Here is a 16,159-nt window from a genome sequence, read left to right on the forward strand (position 1 = left end):
GACATATTTACGAATGACTGGTTAATTGATTGATTTGTTAGAAATGACTACAATTTATAGGAGATACAAAAGAGTGCAAATATGCAGTTACAAAGATTGCCCAACCAAATATACATGTATCTGTTGTTATTACATGTACTATTTTCTTTGATTTCTTCGATCCCTTCTATCAATTGACTTCTCCCTTTGTTTCCTTGTCCCTCCCAGTTGTCCATCGCCTTGGGCCTCTTCTAGACCTCGAGAATTCCATGCCCCGCTATTCCTGACTCTGAGCCTGTTTTGAATATTCTTCCATCCAGCTCAACACCCGCGGGAAAGACACATCATTCTTCTTATCATTGCCAGTGTAGTTCTAATCCCCAGACAAAGTAGCTGGCCCGAAATGCTTAAAGAAGCACCATCTCTCTCCAGTACATGTAGTTCCCTGCACATGGCTTCTGGGAGGCTGAATCCACTGAGGATACAGATCATGTGGGATCTCTGAAAGCCCGCTGGTGACAAAAAATGAAGGCTGAACTGCCTGGATAGTGGTGCTAGTGGGTGTAGTTGTCGGTCTCGCGATCGGCTTGTTGTATCTAACTGTCTCCATCTGGGTGACAGTGCTTGTAGTGATAGAATCGGATGACGGCCTCGCGATCGGCTTGTTGTATGCGCGGCTAGCATGTCGCTGGGCTTCATACTGGCGCTGTTGTTCCTGGTAGCGGCGCTGCTGTTCCTCTTGGTCCTGACGCTGCTGCTGTTCCACCTCAAGTCTCACGTACCTGCAAAGCTCATCGAACTCTGCCCACCCCGCATGCATCTCCCGCTCAAACTCCTGCTGCTGCTCCCACAACTTCATGTCGAAGATCGCCTGATTCTGCTGCAACTTACGCTCCTCCTCTCTCACCTTCTCAGCCAGACCCTGCTCGAACTTGTAGAGCACCGTTTCCGCCCGAAGATGCTCCTGGAATCGCATCTTATTCTCGTCGATAAGTTCCTCACCATCAGTGTCACCGTCCTCTTGAGAAGAAACAGAGGTATCATCAAGAGTCTGATCCACCCAGTCAAGTTTGTCTTCCTTGGAAGTACTGGTACCAGTTTGATCTTCCCAGTTCCCTTTACCATCTTTAGAGGAACTACCAGTCTTGGCCTTGTAGGCCCGCCCGGCCCAGCACCAATCGTCTGTTTGTGGCGTAAGGCCCCTTTTGGATTTCTCCACTTCAACAAGCTTACGATAACCTACCTTTAAGCCCTCCCTATTGATAACATCCCCAATAGCCATAAGCTCCTCCCTTCTCTTAAACAGATCGAGTTTTCCTTCGAGCCCGACTTTGCTTTCCCAGAGGTCGACGTTAAATCCCAGGACAAAGCGCTGCACATGCCATGGAGAATCATAGTAGCGGTCTTCTTCGTGCCCGAAAGAGCAATTTTTGGGTTGGTTGCAAGATTTTATCTCGCCACTATTGGAGGAGGAGGAGGAGGAGGAGCCGGGAGGTGACAATCCACATTGGATCATGGCGTAGTAAGGACGATCGCGGGGTGCGTTTTTGTAAATAAGTCCGCGCCTTTGGTGTCTTCTATTATTGACTATAATAGCGGCGTGCGGCTTTTTGTTGGTTTGAACCATTTCTTTGGAGGGGTAGACAGGGTCCATTCTTGTGGCTTTTCTGGAGGGAGAGATTGGGATAGTGGGGTAGTTGGTAGTGTGTTGGTTATTGGTAGATATTTGGGAGGAGCTGATGTCGGTAGGTGTATGGGGAGAAGAGTTGTCGTTGGGAGGTTTTCTTTTAAGAGTGAGGTTGGCGTTTTTTGGAGGGGCCTGAGCACTGTTTAATTTGGGGCCTTGGTTCCTGTGGTAAAATTGTCTACCAGGAATGATATTTGTGTCGAGGGTGGTTGGTATGTCGAGGGGTAGCGGCTGCCACTTCTTGGGTTTTTTCTTTGGAGTGAATGGTTTGATAAGACTGGTGGTGTCTTTGGCACTATCATCGGTAGGGTGCTGAAGGGAGTTATGTTCATCTTCCGTCTTTTTGGACGAATTAATGGGTAAGCCACAAGGATTCTTAATGGTAACTTTGAATTTTTGGGCGGGATGCTCAGGTAGGTCTGCCTCCTTCATCTCCTCTTTCTCAGAGATGAGCGGTGGGGCGATAGATTCGGACAAAGTTTGAGAGTCGTCTGGAAGTATCTGGAAGAATTGTGGCTTCTTGTTTTTGCTCTTCTTCTTCTGAGGAGTAAGCGACTTAGTAACATTGATAGCTGGAAGCTGGGGAAAGTCCTCATTCATAATTTCTTTGATGCGGGTAAGAAGTTTGGGGGGAGAGTGGATAGATTTTGTTTCAACAGGAAGTTGAAGAAAGTAGGGCACACTCATGTTTTTATTTTTGAGCATGAGTAGTGGGGCAGAAGTGTTAGATGAATTACGGAGAATTTAGATGTAGAGAAGTTGGGGGCGGTATTCTTTAACGGTTCTATTCGGGGGAACTAGTGAGTGACTTACTATGACGCTGTACCCCCCTGGTAGTACGAGTAGGAAACTAGGGCAAGTCCGACTGCTGCAATGCTTTACTCACCGTACTTAGTATTTTAGCAGGATTACTGGTATTCTTATAGCTACTAGTAAGCACGCAGTGCAGTGGGGGGTTCATTTCTTTATCATTTCCTTCTTGCGTCCCTTAAAATTTTGCTGGGAAATAGGAACAAGGGCCTCGCTCTGGTCTTCGAGATTGACATTTTCCGAGCTTTGAAAATCATTGGTGTAGGGCTGTAGATCACCTGGGACAATTATACCTCATCCTATACAGTGGACTACTTTAGTGTTGTCAAAGTATCATTGACATTGGTGGTTACTTGAAGAAGGTTTATAGTTCACTTATTGGATGCAGGCAGTTTCGAGTGGCTTCATGTACCGTTGGCACGTATTACATACTGAGAATAGCGCTTTTAGATTGGGGACGTAATCTGTCTTTAACGCGGGGCATAATTTCTGTAGTAAATAGGTTCTACTCAAGGCAGAAAAAACTCCTCTCTCCGGGAAAATTTATGGTTAGTAAGCAGAGGTAATGATAGTGTTGTTAGAAATATCGAACTCTTGGCAACCCCGGTTTACGAATACCTTCACGTTTATAATCTAATAACTCATAGATTCCTATCATATGCCTAAATTTCCCGGGGATCACGGAGACACTTGATTTCAGAACCTTGATTAAAGCTAGCTACCCAATCCAAAAACGTGGCGAATGCCCAGCTAAGGCGACGTTTCTAGGGGCATTCCTGTCGCCTCGACTCAAAGTTTTGTAGGCTGCACTCATGCGTGACGGTGACGTTTAATTTGACACAATATTAAAATATAGCCTATCCCTACTGCATACTTTAAAAGGCCGGGGCTAGCCATGATATTTTCACCTAAAGATTGTCTTTAAATCACTGCTACTATGCGAGACAGAAGATGGGAAGGTATAAATGGACTTTTGGATACGCTTCGAGTAGGTTTTGTTCATGGTCACATGAGAAAAATCAAGAAGTCCCCCCTAAACCTTTTTATATTCTTCCAAACTTTCCTCTTTTCCTTAAGGGAATACCCAGGGCACCATAGCTTTCGACCAAAACCAACCAAAAGAGATGTGCAATCGCGCGTTCCATCCTGTCGAGCGTAGAAATAACAAGTACAAGGGGGGAAGAAGCGAGCAAGTGAATTTTGGGCTGGAAGAGGAAACACTGCAAAAAGAAAAAAAAAAAAAAACCATAGTACAGGCGGCTCAAACACGCGAGCCCTGTTTCCTGTACATCAAAAAAAAATGAAAAGGGATTGGTGGAAATTATGATGAGAAAGCCAAAGAAAATCGACATTATATCCCATTAGCATACAACCAAATGCACACCCTTAACAGACTTGACGAATTTTAGACCCTGTCTATAGTTTCTAGAAACTAAACTTCACGAGGTTGGCCAGCCGAAGATCTCTCCGAGCTGTCCTGGTTTTTGCTGCCACGGACATCTTTCTGGTCGTCGCTACCATCATCGGTGGGTTCGCGGTAGGGGTACCAAACGCCATTGTTTCCGTAGTACCCGTATCCAGCATTGGTCCAGATCAAGAACCCTGGGCTGGTGACTCCAGGAATCAAGGTGCCCGTAGAATCAAATGGGTGACCCGGGTACTGCCCCTTATCAAGTCCTGGCCACTGCTTCTTTGTTTCCGGCACAAATGCGGAAACTTCTGGTCGAAGGGCGAAAGAGTTGACCGGCTTCACATCATCGATAGGAGAGAATTTTGTGTCATCTGCAGGTATGAGTGCGCTTGGGATATTTTGCTGCCAGTTATACACAAGATCCTCTGTGTTGATTCGGGGAACCCGCTCCATGTTCTTGGTATTCATATCTCCAGGTACGGAGATATAACCTTGGGACTGTTGCATATCATATGCACCTGTATCAGACGCTTGATATTGGGACCCAAAATCACCATCGTAATACTCCTGATTGTAAGCGAACTGAGGCTGCGCCTGGAAGTTGTGATGGACGTTGTAATCCTGCGCAATGCTAAATTGCATTGAGAATGGGGCGAAATCATTCGCCATCGGGTCCATCTGCTGCGCGCCACTGTAGAAAGAAATATCCTGATGGCGAGACTGCCAATTTTGGAAATCAAAATCGCGGCGAGGGTAAATCTGATTATTATTCTGGGACGGGAACGCAAACTCCTGACGATGGTGAGAGTTTTGATTTTTCTGAAATGAAAAATCCTGGCGATATTGAGACTGCTCAGTGGGGTGAACATGCTCATTTTTCTGGAAAGCAGGATTCTGATGGTGTTGAGTCTGGTCATTAGGCTGGAGATCGAAATTCTGATGATGCTCGTTAGCCTCGAGGGCGCCATTGCGGTTCTGGGGGCGTTTTCTCGTCTTTTTGGCCTTGATAGAAAACTCCTGAGGGTGGTGGTAAGTCTGATGTGAAGGGGTTGCGAGATCACTAGCACGAATACGAGGCTCCGCCCTGAAAGTAGGATTTTGTAAAAGATTTCTCGCTTTAATTTTGTTGTCTCTCCATGCCATCATACTCTTTAGTTTTGTTTTTTCGGCCTCGGTGATGCCAGTTTGCCATCGGTTAACATAATGACTAGATTTGTGAGTGGAATCGGTGTAAACATCTCCCTCGTGGCCGTAGTAGCAATTGGGTCCATGCATACAGCCATACACTCCTGTAGCGCCCAAGGTACGAAAGCATTGAAAACCGTAAAACCTTGGCCTTGGTCTCAGGAATGCACCAGGCCCAACAGGAACCATGGATTGCAAGCGTTCAAGAACAGTCAGCGTTTGTTGATTGCTCTGATTACCTTGACCTGGGAAAGCCCTGCCACCAAGGGTATTTGGACCAAGGTCCATGAAATTAGTCTGAGTAGCAGGTTCTTGAACCTGTGGCTCTTCAGACCAATCCAATAGTGGTTGAGCATTGGTCACAAAGTCTTTGTTATCCTTAACATTCTCGGTATGAACATGTGTGGGAGGCTTTTCCTGGTTGGGATTTTGGCATGCGTTGTTTTTCTTTTTGTTCCTCTTTTTGTGGGTGTTTGAACTCTTCTTTACTTCTGCAGATGGGGCAAGAGGAGAGATACCAGAGCTAACACCAGTATTGGAAATAGACTTAAGTAACCCTGCTTGGGGCTCTGGAGCGGTAGAGGTACACTCGGCAGAGGGTGTGGCTACAGCATGCCCGAGAGGAAGTGAAATGGGCTCTTTTTTCGCCCACCTCGAATGTGCAAGATTTTTAGCTTCGGGAGCAGCGGTTGGTCCTTGAGTAGCAATAGGCACTTGAGGAGCCATAGGTACGCCTTTAGCCTCTTTTTGCATCCTGGGCGTAGAAGAAGGGAGTTTGGCAGCTTCATTCCCGGCAGTGACAGGTAAGTGGAGATCACCAAAAAGATATCCACCACCAGGACGATAGTCAGGGGCCGGCCTTGATGGAAATTAGCACCGTGAATGAAAAATGAAAAAAAAAATGAAAAAAATCGAGCGATTTTTTTTGTTGACTTACATTATTTCTAGAAAAACTTTCCGTAACGAAAAGATTTAGAGGGATGAAAAAATTAAGAAAAGACTAGCAGATATTTAGTTAGTGTGAATTCTGTCTCGTCAGCAGCAGCAAGAAGGAGTGGCTTACATTCTCAAACAGAAGCCCGGGTGCTTGCAGTGCAATGAAAACTAGAGAAATAAGACAACTGGGAATAAGAACACCAAGGTCAGTATGTACTTCTTTTGAAAGATTTATGTGGATGAAAGGCTTACCCTCGTTCGTTAGTTCAAACAAGGCAAGGGTATTGAAAGAGGAGGATCCACAGGACGACCTTCTGTTGAAGAGAAACCGAATAGCTGAGAGAAAAAATCAGTTTACAAATTTTAGGTTGAAAATGATGGGATACGCATGTGTGAACTTACCAACAAGAAAGTTTCAATCAACGCGGCCGGCCAGGTAGATTGAAGAGCCAGAAAGAAATTCTCTGAAATACCAGGAGAACTGGAAGATCTTAGTTGGATGGAGTTCGATGGTAGGATGAAAAGAAAAAGTAATGGAGGTGGGATGGAAGTGGTGGTGACAGTGGTGGTTGTAATGGCTGGTGGGTTTTGGTGGGGTTGAAAAAACTAACCCGGAGGTCGTGGATCAATAAGACAAAATACAGAAGCGGCTCTGCATTGGTCCACATACCTGAATAAACCTAAGCTGAGTGTGGTAATAATGTTTATGGGCAGCCAAGTTTCGATATCCTTCGACTGTATAATTAGCCGACGTACTTGCCAGTGTAAACTGTCCTAAGTGCATTGACGGAGCTTTGCGGAATAGAGGCAGTAGCAAAAGGTGCTGCCGGATCCCTTTTCACAAAGAACATGCATCCTTTTAATTTGCAATTGCAAACCAACATTGTCTTCGACACATTTGCTGCAACCAAACCGTCACTCGATTCTGCAGCTCATTTACTCACGGTGCGAAATGTTTTGGCATCCACAAACGAAAGGATATTAGACCAGGCACTGGCAACGAGGGAGGCTTTGGACCAAGAATTTTGATCATTATCATGTAAGGATGGGGATACCACACACACACGAAAGCCACTGCGATACTTCACTCATAACATGAGAGTATTTACCAAACTCAAATATAGGCAATGCATGTGCATACGACACTTTCCCCCCGATGCACCGCGGCCGTACCTGTCGTTATTACGGCTGGCTGGCCGACACTACCATAGCTGAGTACAAACAAGAAATCGGCGGCCAAACACGCATCCAAGAGCGGCCAGGCTTGAAATCTTGAGAATTGGAAAGCATCTCATTCTAATTACGCATTAATTGATTTTCTCTAATTATATGGTATCTACATAAAGGCTTCTATCGTCAGACCATTTGACCGCACTCAAAGGGGCACAAACTGACTAACCTAGCTACACCTCAAGTCATCTCTCAACTCCGTCCCCCATATGTTTGGGCTCGTGCAAGCACCTTCTTGCACCCCGCCACACCAGCTCTAGCACTTTCCGTCCCGGTAATAATGTCTATACTCTGTCAGTATTTTCCTCCGATCTCCATAATACTCTCGGAGAACGATGAGACCAACCGGGAATACAACGACCAACCCCTCCTCTCCTTCCACCACAACCGCCAAGTAAAACCTCACCTCAAACCCCCTAAACCCCTCACAGATCCACATATCACCGACCCTCTCCGTTGGGATAAACCTGCTCCTCGTGCTCCACCCCGTCTTCGTCGTGATTTGGACACCTAAGTCTCTAATCACAACCAGCGATTCCTCAGTATAGCCTCCTGTGAAGAGAAGCACATAAAACAGCACCGCCGAAGCGGGGAGCAGGTGACGCCATTGGAGCGAGGTAGAGAAGCGCGAGAAGGTCGCGAGAATCGGGTGGATGAGCGGGTGGATACTACTTGAGTATGGTGGCGGCTGGAACTTTGTCAGTAGGAGGAGAAGGGTGGTGGCGGTCAGAATCAAGCGCAGGAGTGAAGTGAAGTGCGTCAGGAGTGTGTGTGGGAGCGTCGGCGGCGGCGCGTTGGAGAGTGTAAACTCCACGGTTGTGGACGAGGGCGTACGTATTCGGAGCTTTGGAGGTTTGGTGAACATTTTGGTGATTGATTGAGGTGAGTTTAGTATAGTTATTCGCATAGCGCTGTGGAATTGTGAGCTTTTGAGATATTTACAGGACACTTTGGCGCGAGTTGTGCGTTTGACGTCTGGGTTACTGGATTTGGTATCGCGCCGGGAACAGCCGAACTACTAGATTCCTAGGTGGGTAATTTCTTGGCATCTAACTATTAATCTTTAAGTTGGATCTAGTTTGAAACACATAGCTACTGCATAGTGATGTGCCTATCGCTCAGAAAATATCAAACTATAGGTAATTATGGATATCTAGGTCCTCGATCAGAGAGACGCCTCACTGCTTTGCAACACCAGCACCTACACTCGGAGCTCTCTCTGCGATCTGATACATACAATAAAAGGATGCGTCAGATCAGTGATCTTATCAGTCGTAGTTTTCTAACGTTTCCGAACTGGACTTGGTCTGCATACCACCAAAATCTGGTTGTCAAGCACGATTTACGCCCATATGCAGACCCAGTCCAGTTCGGAAACGTAAAAAAACTACGAGTACATACTCATATCTTGAAGGAGTTTGATCATGGTCGATTGCCGGTTGCAGGTTGCGATTGGGCTGCGGGGATGACAGATTAATCATAAATATACGCTTTTCAGTACTGTACATACATGTAAGGTTTGCAATTTGAGCGGAAAAGAGAGGGGTTCCCATATGTCTATTATGTACTGGATTATGGTTTTTCTGAAGTCCTTGCAGTCTGATTGGCCGAGAGCGAGAAACCCTAACGCTGCATAGCAACCAGCCCACCCACCAAAAATTGGGAGCGGGCAATGACACTGGCATGCCGAACTCATTAACAGGATGGCATTGGAGGTGGAATTAACTGGAGGTGGAATTAACTGGGGATGGCATCAACTGGAGGTGGCATCAACTGGAGCTGGAATTAATTGGAGCTGGAACTAATTGGAGGCGGTATTGGAATTGATAACTTATTATTAACTGAAGGAACTGGATCACTACATAGGAGGTGGACATTTGAGGGAGCTGGCAATGAGCGACTATGGGAGCTGGCTATTGCCATGATGGGAGGCGCTGGCAATGGGAAACTACTGCAGATGACTAAGGGAAACACTGGAGCTGGCCAACTACTATGGGTGAGCAAGTACGTGTACTGGAGGTGGGAAATACTGCATGGCGGTGGGAGAGACCTCGCGGTCGCGAGGTGGGCCACTACTAGTATATACGTACATATATTATCTTATTTCGCTTTCAAGGTTTCAAAATTTTGATAGTTTGCTATGCGTAGGCTGAAGCTGATATATTTTATGTAATGAGTTATACATGAAGATACAGCCTAAGATTGCAAGGCAAGGAGTCGGATTCGTGCTACAACTTGCAGCAAGTGCCACTGAGGACATCAGACTACATCACTCGTGCTTTATATATGGCTACCGATACTTGACGTCCATCTCTGTCACCTACTTAGTTTTTGTTTCATTGATGCCCATCTCTCTGCCACGAGGACAACATCAGTCCCGCGGTACCTACCCCAGTTTCGACAGCAGCTGGCACACACATGGTAATGAAGAAAAGGTTAAACTAAAACAGTCAACAAAGAATTTGGAATCCAGTCCTCTATGAACTACTTAAGTACAATTGTGTAACCTCGTGACTCAATTTCCTGGCCAAGCGTGGACCACATATACTCCCACTAGAGTACAGCCGCATCACCAGCCATCGTTTGGATTCACACCAAATCACGCGGCGATTGGATCAATCATTACATCTCTGCTAAAATTGGAACAACTACATACATATATGCAGACCTATTATCTCCAGAAGGAACCTGGCCGCCAATTTCCCGCCAAGCCAGGTGTCTACCAATCAGTGCTACGGTATTCCACCCGAGCACCTTCCTGCGATGAAAGAAATAGTTGATAGGCCTACACAGATTTACACAACCTGTGGGGTGTGTGCCGACTTACGCGGCCGAAGCCATCCCATTCCACGATATCCACAGGACGAAAGCGATAGAGAGAGCTGCTTGCAGAATCAAAACCCAAAATAACCACGAAAACGGGTCAAAAAAGAAAAAAAAAAGAGAAGGATGAGTTTGTCGCGGGGAAGGGGGAGAAGAAATAATAAATGTTCCGAATAATCTTATAAACGTGCAATGCAAATCCTCGACCCTATCGACGATCCGCTGTTTGCACAGGGCTGTAAACTACATCAGCCAAGGCAAGGACAAGAGCCATTGTGCATGGTTAAGTTACGTACGACACAACACCACGAAACAACAAGCTGTTCTCTAATTAGCCTGCCCTATTAAACCAGAAACCGCCAAAAGAACCTTCTGCCCACTTTCTCCTTACTCTGAAAATTCTACAATTCACTCTTCACACTGTTCCAATATGGCCTTGAAGCTCTCAAATACCTAAACAAACTATTTCGGCAAGAAAGCTACACCCACTTATTCCCGCATACCCCCCCCCCCCCCCCCTCTTTTACCTCCGATTTCATCCCCTCGCCACATCATGGACGTACCTACGATTCTTACACCCCCGACACCTACACGGTCCTCGTCGCCAGATCCTGCTCGACAGCTCTCCCGTTCTCCGCGCCCGTATCGCCGCACAACTCTCCCCTCGAGTACGCCGCGTCCATCAGCCGCATCGAGCTCGCGAAGGGCCACATACCTACCTTCGCCGCTTCCAACGCCGGATATCTCGCGCGCGCCGTCGCCACTACCTGGAGCGCGACGGAGACGAAAGGAAAGGTTGAGCGCAGGCGGATCAGAGTCGGGAACTGAAGCGGACGATGAGTTGACGAAGAGGTTGCCGGCGCCGCCGGGGAAGCGAAAACGAACTCTCTCGGAGGAGGATACGTATTATGGAGAGGTGGAGGAGGAAGCGGATGACCTAGACGGAAGAGGAAGAAGGAGGAAAAGAAGGGTAGATGAAGAGAATGGAGAGCGCAGGAGAAAAAGAAAAAGAATTGTGTTTGTGAGGAGAGGAATTGAAGTTGCGCTCATGGGAATGTTGGCGGGGGTGGTGGTTTATGATGGTGGTAGAGGAAAGGTGTGGAAGGAGATTTTGGCGTGGAAGATAGGTGCGTTTTGGTATTCCGGTTTTTACACAAATAGCTAACTTGATGCCCAGAGTTTTCATCCTGGTTTCTAGTTTTTGTCTCAATTCTAGCTTTATTTCCACTACAGATTCTCTTAAGAAGTCTTCCCTTCGAGCTTCCTCAGTCTCTTGATCCAGCACCGCTTCTTTATCCTATACTATTTCCGATTTTAGTTTCTCTTTCTCTCACTGAAGTCGGCGCTCCCGGGAGAAATCAGTATATCCTCGCAAATATCATACTTTCTCTTTCTTCCATTCCTCCGAGCTTCCTATCATTTCCCGATCTTCACTGGGTGCTTTCTCTCGTTCCACTTGTTCTTCGTCAACATCTTTCTTCTGAATTCACCCCCAGCGATACATACCCATTCCTCCCTCCACTACAACACACACTTGTTGCAGTATTAAACAACCTTTTAGAACCATCCCTCACACAGACGGAAATCCGTCTCATTTCAGTAGCGCTCATCAATTTACTCCTTTATGCGTCTACCCCTCAAGCCATAATTCTCAAATCTATTCTTTGGGGCGGAGGTCTTGCCACTCTAGTAAGCTGCTCCGACATCATTAAATTCAATATCGACCTCGCCCGCGTACCTACCAACCGTCTTTTTCGGCGCGCCGGCAACACTGTCATTACCATCGCCCGCCTCCGAAAGCTTGCCTCAGCGCTCAGGCCCAAGGGCCAGGCCTCCGACAGCGAAACTGAAATCGAACCCCTTCTTATCCCCAAAGTCCCAGGTCGACCTCGTGCTAAAAGCAGATCTAATGTCTCCTATTATGCCACATTAACACCTTCTCAATACCGCCTTAGAAAATGGGGCTATCCACTTTTCGTATATACCAGCATATTCGCCACAGTAATGCTAGGCCTACGGCCTTATATCGCACTACACGCTCTTGACGGTCTTGATCCGTTTCTCTGGGCACCCAGCTACCTCCTCTGTGGCCAGCCCTTCTATCAATCCTTCGTTGATACTTTCTCCCCGGGTACTGGCTACTGCGTCACCACCGGCTCCGCCGCTGCTGCGAATCTCCGCCTCTCAATTATAGCCCTATGGGCACTCATCATTGCCATCGGAATCACACTCGTCACAGCGCTATCCCCTTATGTACAAGTCGACACCCGCCGCAAGGTCTTTCATGGCATGGTTGTCGTCATGTTTCTCATTCCTGGAGTCCTCGACCCGCAATTCACGCACCTATGTCTCTCCCTTGCCCTTGGCGCCTTTATAATCCTGGACATTGTCCGCGCTGGCCAGCTCCCTCCTGCCTCTAGATTCATTGCAAGGTTCCTACAGCCTTTTGTCGACGGACGCGATCTCAAAGGGCCCGTCGTCGTCTCCCATGTTTTCCTCCTCCTGGGCTGTGGCGCAGGATGGTGGCTGACCCTCGCTGCAACCCCAGAAGGAGATCCGTGGGACTGGAGCAACAGAACCACGAGCTTGGCATTTGTCTCTGGTGTTGTATCTGTGGGACTCGGCGACGCAGCGGCATCGCTGATAGGACGTAGGTTCGGACGTACCAAGTGGGGATGGAGAGGCGGCAAGAGTATCGAAGGGAGCCTGGCGTTTATGACTGTCGTCGCAGCAGGAATAGCAGTAGGAAGATGGTGGATTGGTGCCGGAACATCGGGCTGTGGGCGCTGTGGGCCACTACAGCTGCAATGGGAGTGGGAGGTTTGCGCAAAGATTGTTGCGGTGGGGGCGTGGGGTAGTATGGTGGAGGCGGTGGTCACTGGTGTTAATGATAATGTGGTGGTGCCGGTGGGTGCTTGGATATTGGTTATTGGATTGGGTATTTAGTTAGAGGAGTTCTTTTTTTTGGGTAGTGCACTTATGATGGAGTGTATATATATAGATTGGAACGGTGTTTGTATTGTTTTTGTGGCATTTTTTTGCGATGATGGCGAGTAGGGGAGGAGTCAGCCGTTGTCCTGTGATGATGGTTTGGCCTGGCCTGGCACCCTGGACTACAAATATATCTTATTCTTCAAAATACATGTTTTATTATTGTTATTCCTGTATATACATCTTCAAAACCTCCACTCCCTATACAGATTTGAAGTGCCATGTTCTTGGTGGGGTGCGTCAGATAATATCACTCGTAAGCTTCGTCAACCTGTAATTTTCTCAGGGGAAATTATTAAACTCGCACAAGTTCCTCAAGACAGGCCGAGTGTTGGTGCCGTCAGATCTTACGTGAAGCCACAAGTCCGTGCCGCGTGCTGGGTTCGAGGTCCGCGCTGAGCCTTCCTGGATAGATCCCCTCTGAGATCCCGTTCGATGCCCCGCGTCTAGTAACAGTGTCTATTGGTTTAAACAATGTGTTGGCACGTGAAGTAACGAAGGACTCGGCTCACCTGGTGCTGGGGGATACTGCTCCGTAGATTTGGATATCTGGCTGAGGGACTCCTCATTGTATTTAGATAGCAAAGCCAAACTCGCAAGGGATATGTCCTCGCTATTTACCATCATGAGGGGGAGATACGAAGCGTGGAATAATATTTGGACGTTTCTCGTTATGTTCTTAGCAGCTGGTTGGGAGCCAGGAATCACAGTGTTGCAAGGGCAGCTCGGGTGTTTTTACATAATGTTTGCCAAGCCTTACGAGTGATGTCATGTGACGCATCATAAGTTATGATCTTTCTTCCACGACGGTGAGACATTTCATCAAATGTACCTGTATTTACATTTTTGGATTGCCTCCAGTTATAAATGGATACTTTTAATTTCTCTGTAAATCTTCTTGGGGTGTGTTATCACCACGAATGCATGGTTCCCTATAGTTGTGATGATACATGAGTTTGTCTCATCTAAATTCTGCTACAGACTCCATATACGTAGAATCCCACATATCTCTGAACTCTGAAGATTCTTGACGGGAATCTGCATAATGGTGGACATTGTGCACGGGCCACACAGTGCCCTTACTTTCATAAATATTTTACGAAATGTCAACGTTTTTCATCGTACATATTACGAGATACAATTAAATGAACATAATCTCACATCCCACTCCTTCATCTAGTATGTGTATACATATTATATTAAGAGATCTTGGACATGATATCTTATATACATTCAAGCAGGCAAAAGTCGACTCGAACATCGCAACGAATCCTGGTAGTTACATCAAATGCTGTAGTACGCATCTAGTCCTTACAAGTTAGGGGGGGGGGAGTGTAATAAACGTCCCAAACCCTGCCCTAAAGTCCACAGACCATCCCTATTGTTATCTATGTTATCCAGATCATCTATGAGATCTCCTACTATAAAAGCTCACCAATCCACCTTCTTCCCTTTCTTCTCCCCTCCCTCCAATCATCATCAAATTCATCCCAAATCCCCCCAATAACCATTTCCAAAATCCCCAATTTCATCACGATGTCATCCTCCCATGAGAAAATTCTCACAGAAAGCCTCCAAGAGGTTGAAAAAAAATATCTCGAACGCTGCGCCAAACACGACACTGGGATCCGTCCGAGGTTCAGGATGTCCTGTCGCCCAATTGCACCATGTCTCGCTCAACAAGCACGCCGTAGAACTCGCCGTCAGCCTGCTGCTAAAAAGACAGAAGCTCAGGCTAACCCGAAGCCTATCGTTAAGGGAGAGTCTAGCAACCCTGGAAAAGGCGGGAATAAAATCAAAAAGACTAAGAATAAATCTACATGTAAGGCTACCGCTGTTGAGGGGGCTAAAGTGCTCGAGAACGCAGACCCTGCTAAATTGAAGGATTGATTACGGTATGTACTTGCTCCTATTTCCTTTTATCTTTCTTCTTTTATCTTTCTTCTTCTTTATGGCCCCTTACTAAGCTGTATGATTGCAACCCAGACATGGAACCAATTGATGGAACGCCTGGTTGAAGGATGGAAAGATTTCTGGGTAAATACGAGGGGTGGCTGTGGTGGGAAATTTCTTTTTGTCTGTTCTATAGGCTTGTGGTGTGCATCATTCATGTTCTCTTGGGGTTTCATTCTACTTTCTTTTTTTTTCTCTTTGGAGATGACGGGGTTGTATCGTACTGTACAAGTCATCTCTTATCTGGATTTTTCCTTCTCATCCTCTTTTCTTTCTTCGTTTGGAAAATCCTGACAAATAAACACTGCCTGCACGTTATCTAGGATCAATTGTTGTGCTTTGATCCTTGTGTCGATGGCTTGAAATTGCGTGATCATAGTTGCCTTTATATTATATCTATGAATATATAGCCATCGTAATATCATCCCCTAGAATGAACATAAAAAGGCTCGCATAACACGCAATAGTCGCTCCGCACCATCCTTTATCATGATTTACACTCAATCTCATCCCGTTTATCGATATACAACCAATGAATTATCTATCTATCTATCCTGTTTATCGATAGCTCGCCATCTTGGCTCCCGAGTGATATATCATGTCGCTGAGTAAACTCCTCCAACTGCTCTCCTCTTCTTAAGATCTTTCCCCGCGCAAATCACCACATCCGTGGGCACGTCTCCACCACGAAAAACTTTAAATATTGTTTAACTCTTTCTTGCTCGGCCGACACCAACGTACCCCGACCCGCTAAGATCACCCTTGTGGCTTAGCGCCTCAATCATGTTCATAATATATAAGTTAGAGCTTTTTCACAGAGCTATATACATGTAGTACTGGCTAGATTTTAGGCTGCGTATTGCTTTACTTATCGATGACAGAGGTTTCCCATCTTGATTAGAGCTCCAGCTAACCCAGTTGCGGTGTCTTAGGTGCACTTCGATTCTTCAGGAGATGGGCGCATGTCTACATGAGCAGGCTGGGGTGTAAAATATCGATATCAGACCGCCCATAATCGTTCTTTACTATATGTGAATTCGAGGGTTAGGCCTCTTGTGAGAGGGGAGCCAAGGTGACCATTCCTGTGTAGATGTTGCTTTTTAAACGACCTGGACGTCATCATTAGTCTCCCTATATATATATCCCTTAAACCG

At 46.5% G+C, this 16,159-nt stretch overlaps 5 protein-coding genes across 5 annotated transcripts; 2 read left to right on the forward strand and 3 right to left on the reverse strand.

The window, feature by feature from the left end:
* Positions 1-352: 352 nt before the first annotated feature.
* H6S33_004419 (uncharacterized protein) lies at positions 353-2,353 on the reverse strand (the record flags this gene model as incomplete). The annotated part of the gene is made up of 1 exon (XM_044835777.1): positions 353-2,353. One exon carries the CDS (start codon positions 2,351-2,353, stop codon positions 353-355), a length of 2,001 nt encoding a protein of 666 aa, XP_044691157.1.
* Positions 2,354-3,908: 1,555 nt separating this feature from the next.
* H6S33_004420 (uncharacterized protein) lies at positions 3,909-5,825 on the reverse strand (the record flags this gene model as incomplete). The annotated part of the gene is made up of 1 exon (XM_044835779.1): positions 3,909-5,825. The coding sequence occupies one exon, from the start codon at positions 5,823-5,825 to the stop codon at positions 3,909-3,911; it is 1,917 nt and encodes a 638-aa protein (XP_044691158.1).
* A 1,598-nt stretch (positions 5,826-7,423) lies between these two features.
* On the reverse strand, positions 7,424-8,145 carry H6S33_004421 (uncharacterized protein; the record flags this gene model as incomplete). Its single annotated transcript, XM_044835780.1, has 2 exons — positions 7,424-7,522; positions 7,585-8,145. 2 exons carry the CDS (start codon positions 8,143-8,145, stop codon positions 7,424-7,426), a joined length of 660 nt encoding a protein of 219 aa, XP_044691159.1.
* Positions 8,146-10,614: 2,469 nt separating this feature from the next.
* H6S33_004422 (uncharacterized protein) lies at positions 10,615-13,007 on the forward strand (the record flags this gene model as incomplete). The annotated part of the gene is made up of 2 exons (XM_044835781.1): positions 10,615-11,188; positions 11,260-13,007. 2 exons carry the CDS (start codon positions 10,615-10,617, stop codon positions 13,005-13,007), a joined length of 2,322 nt encoding a protein of 773 aa, XP_044691160.1.
* A 1,581-nt stretch (positions 13,008-14,588) lies between these two features.
* Positions 14,589-14,942, forward strand: H6S33_004423 (uncharacterized protein; the record flags this gene model as incomplete). The annotated part of the gene is made up of 1 exon (XM_044835782.1): positions 14,589-14,942. One exon carries the CDS (start codon positions 14,589-14,591, stop codon positions 14,940-14,942), a length of 354 nt encoding a protein of 117 aa, XP_044691161.1.
* Positions 14,943-16,159: the final 1,217 nt, after the last annotated feature.

This window comes from Morchella sextelata, assembly GCF_020137385.1.
Source record: "Morchella sextelata strain SCLS chromosome Unknown scls_17, whole genome shotgun sequence".
Classification (NCBI taxonomy): Eukaryota; Fungi; Ascomycota; class Pezizomycetes; order Pezizales; family Morchellaceae; genus Morchella; species Morchella sextelata.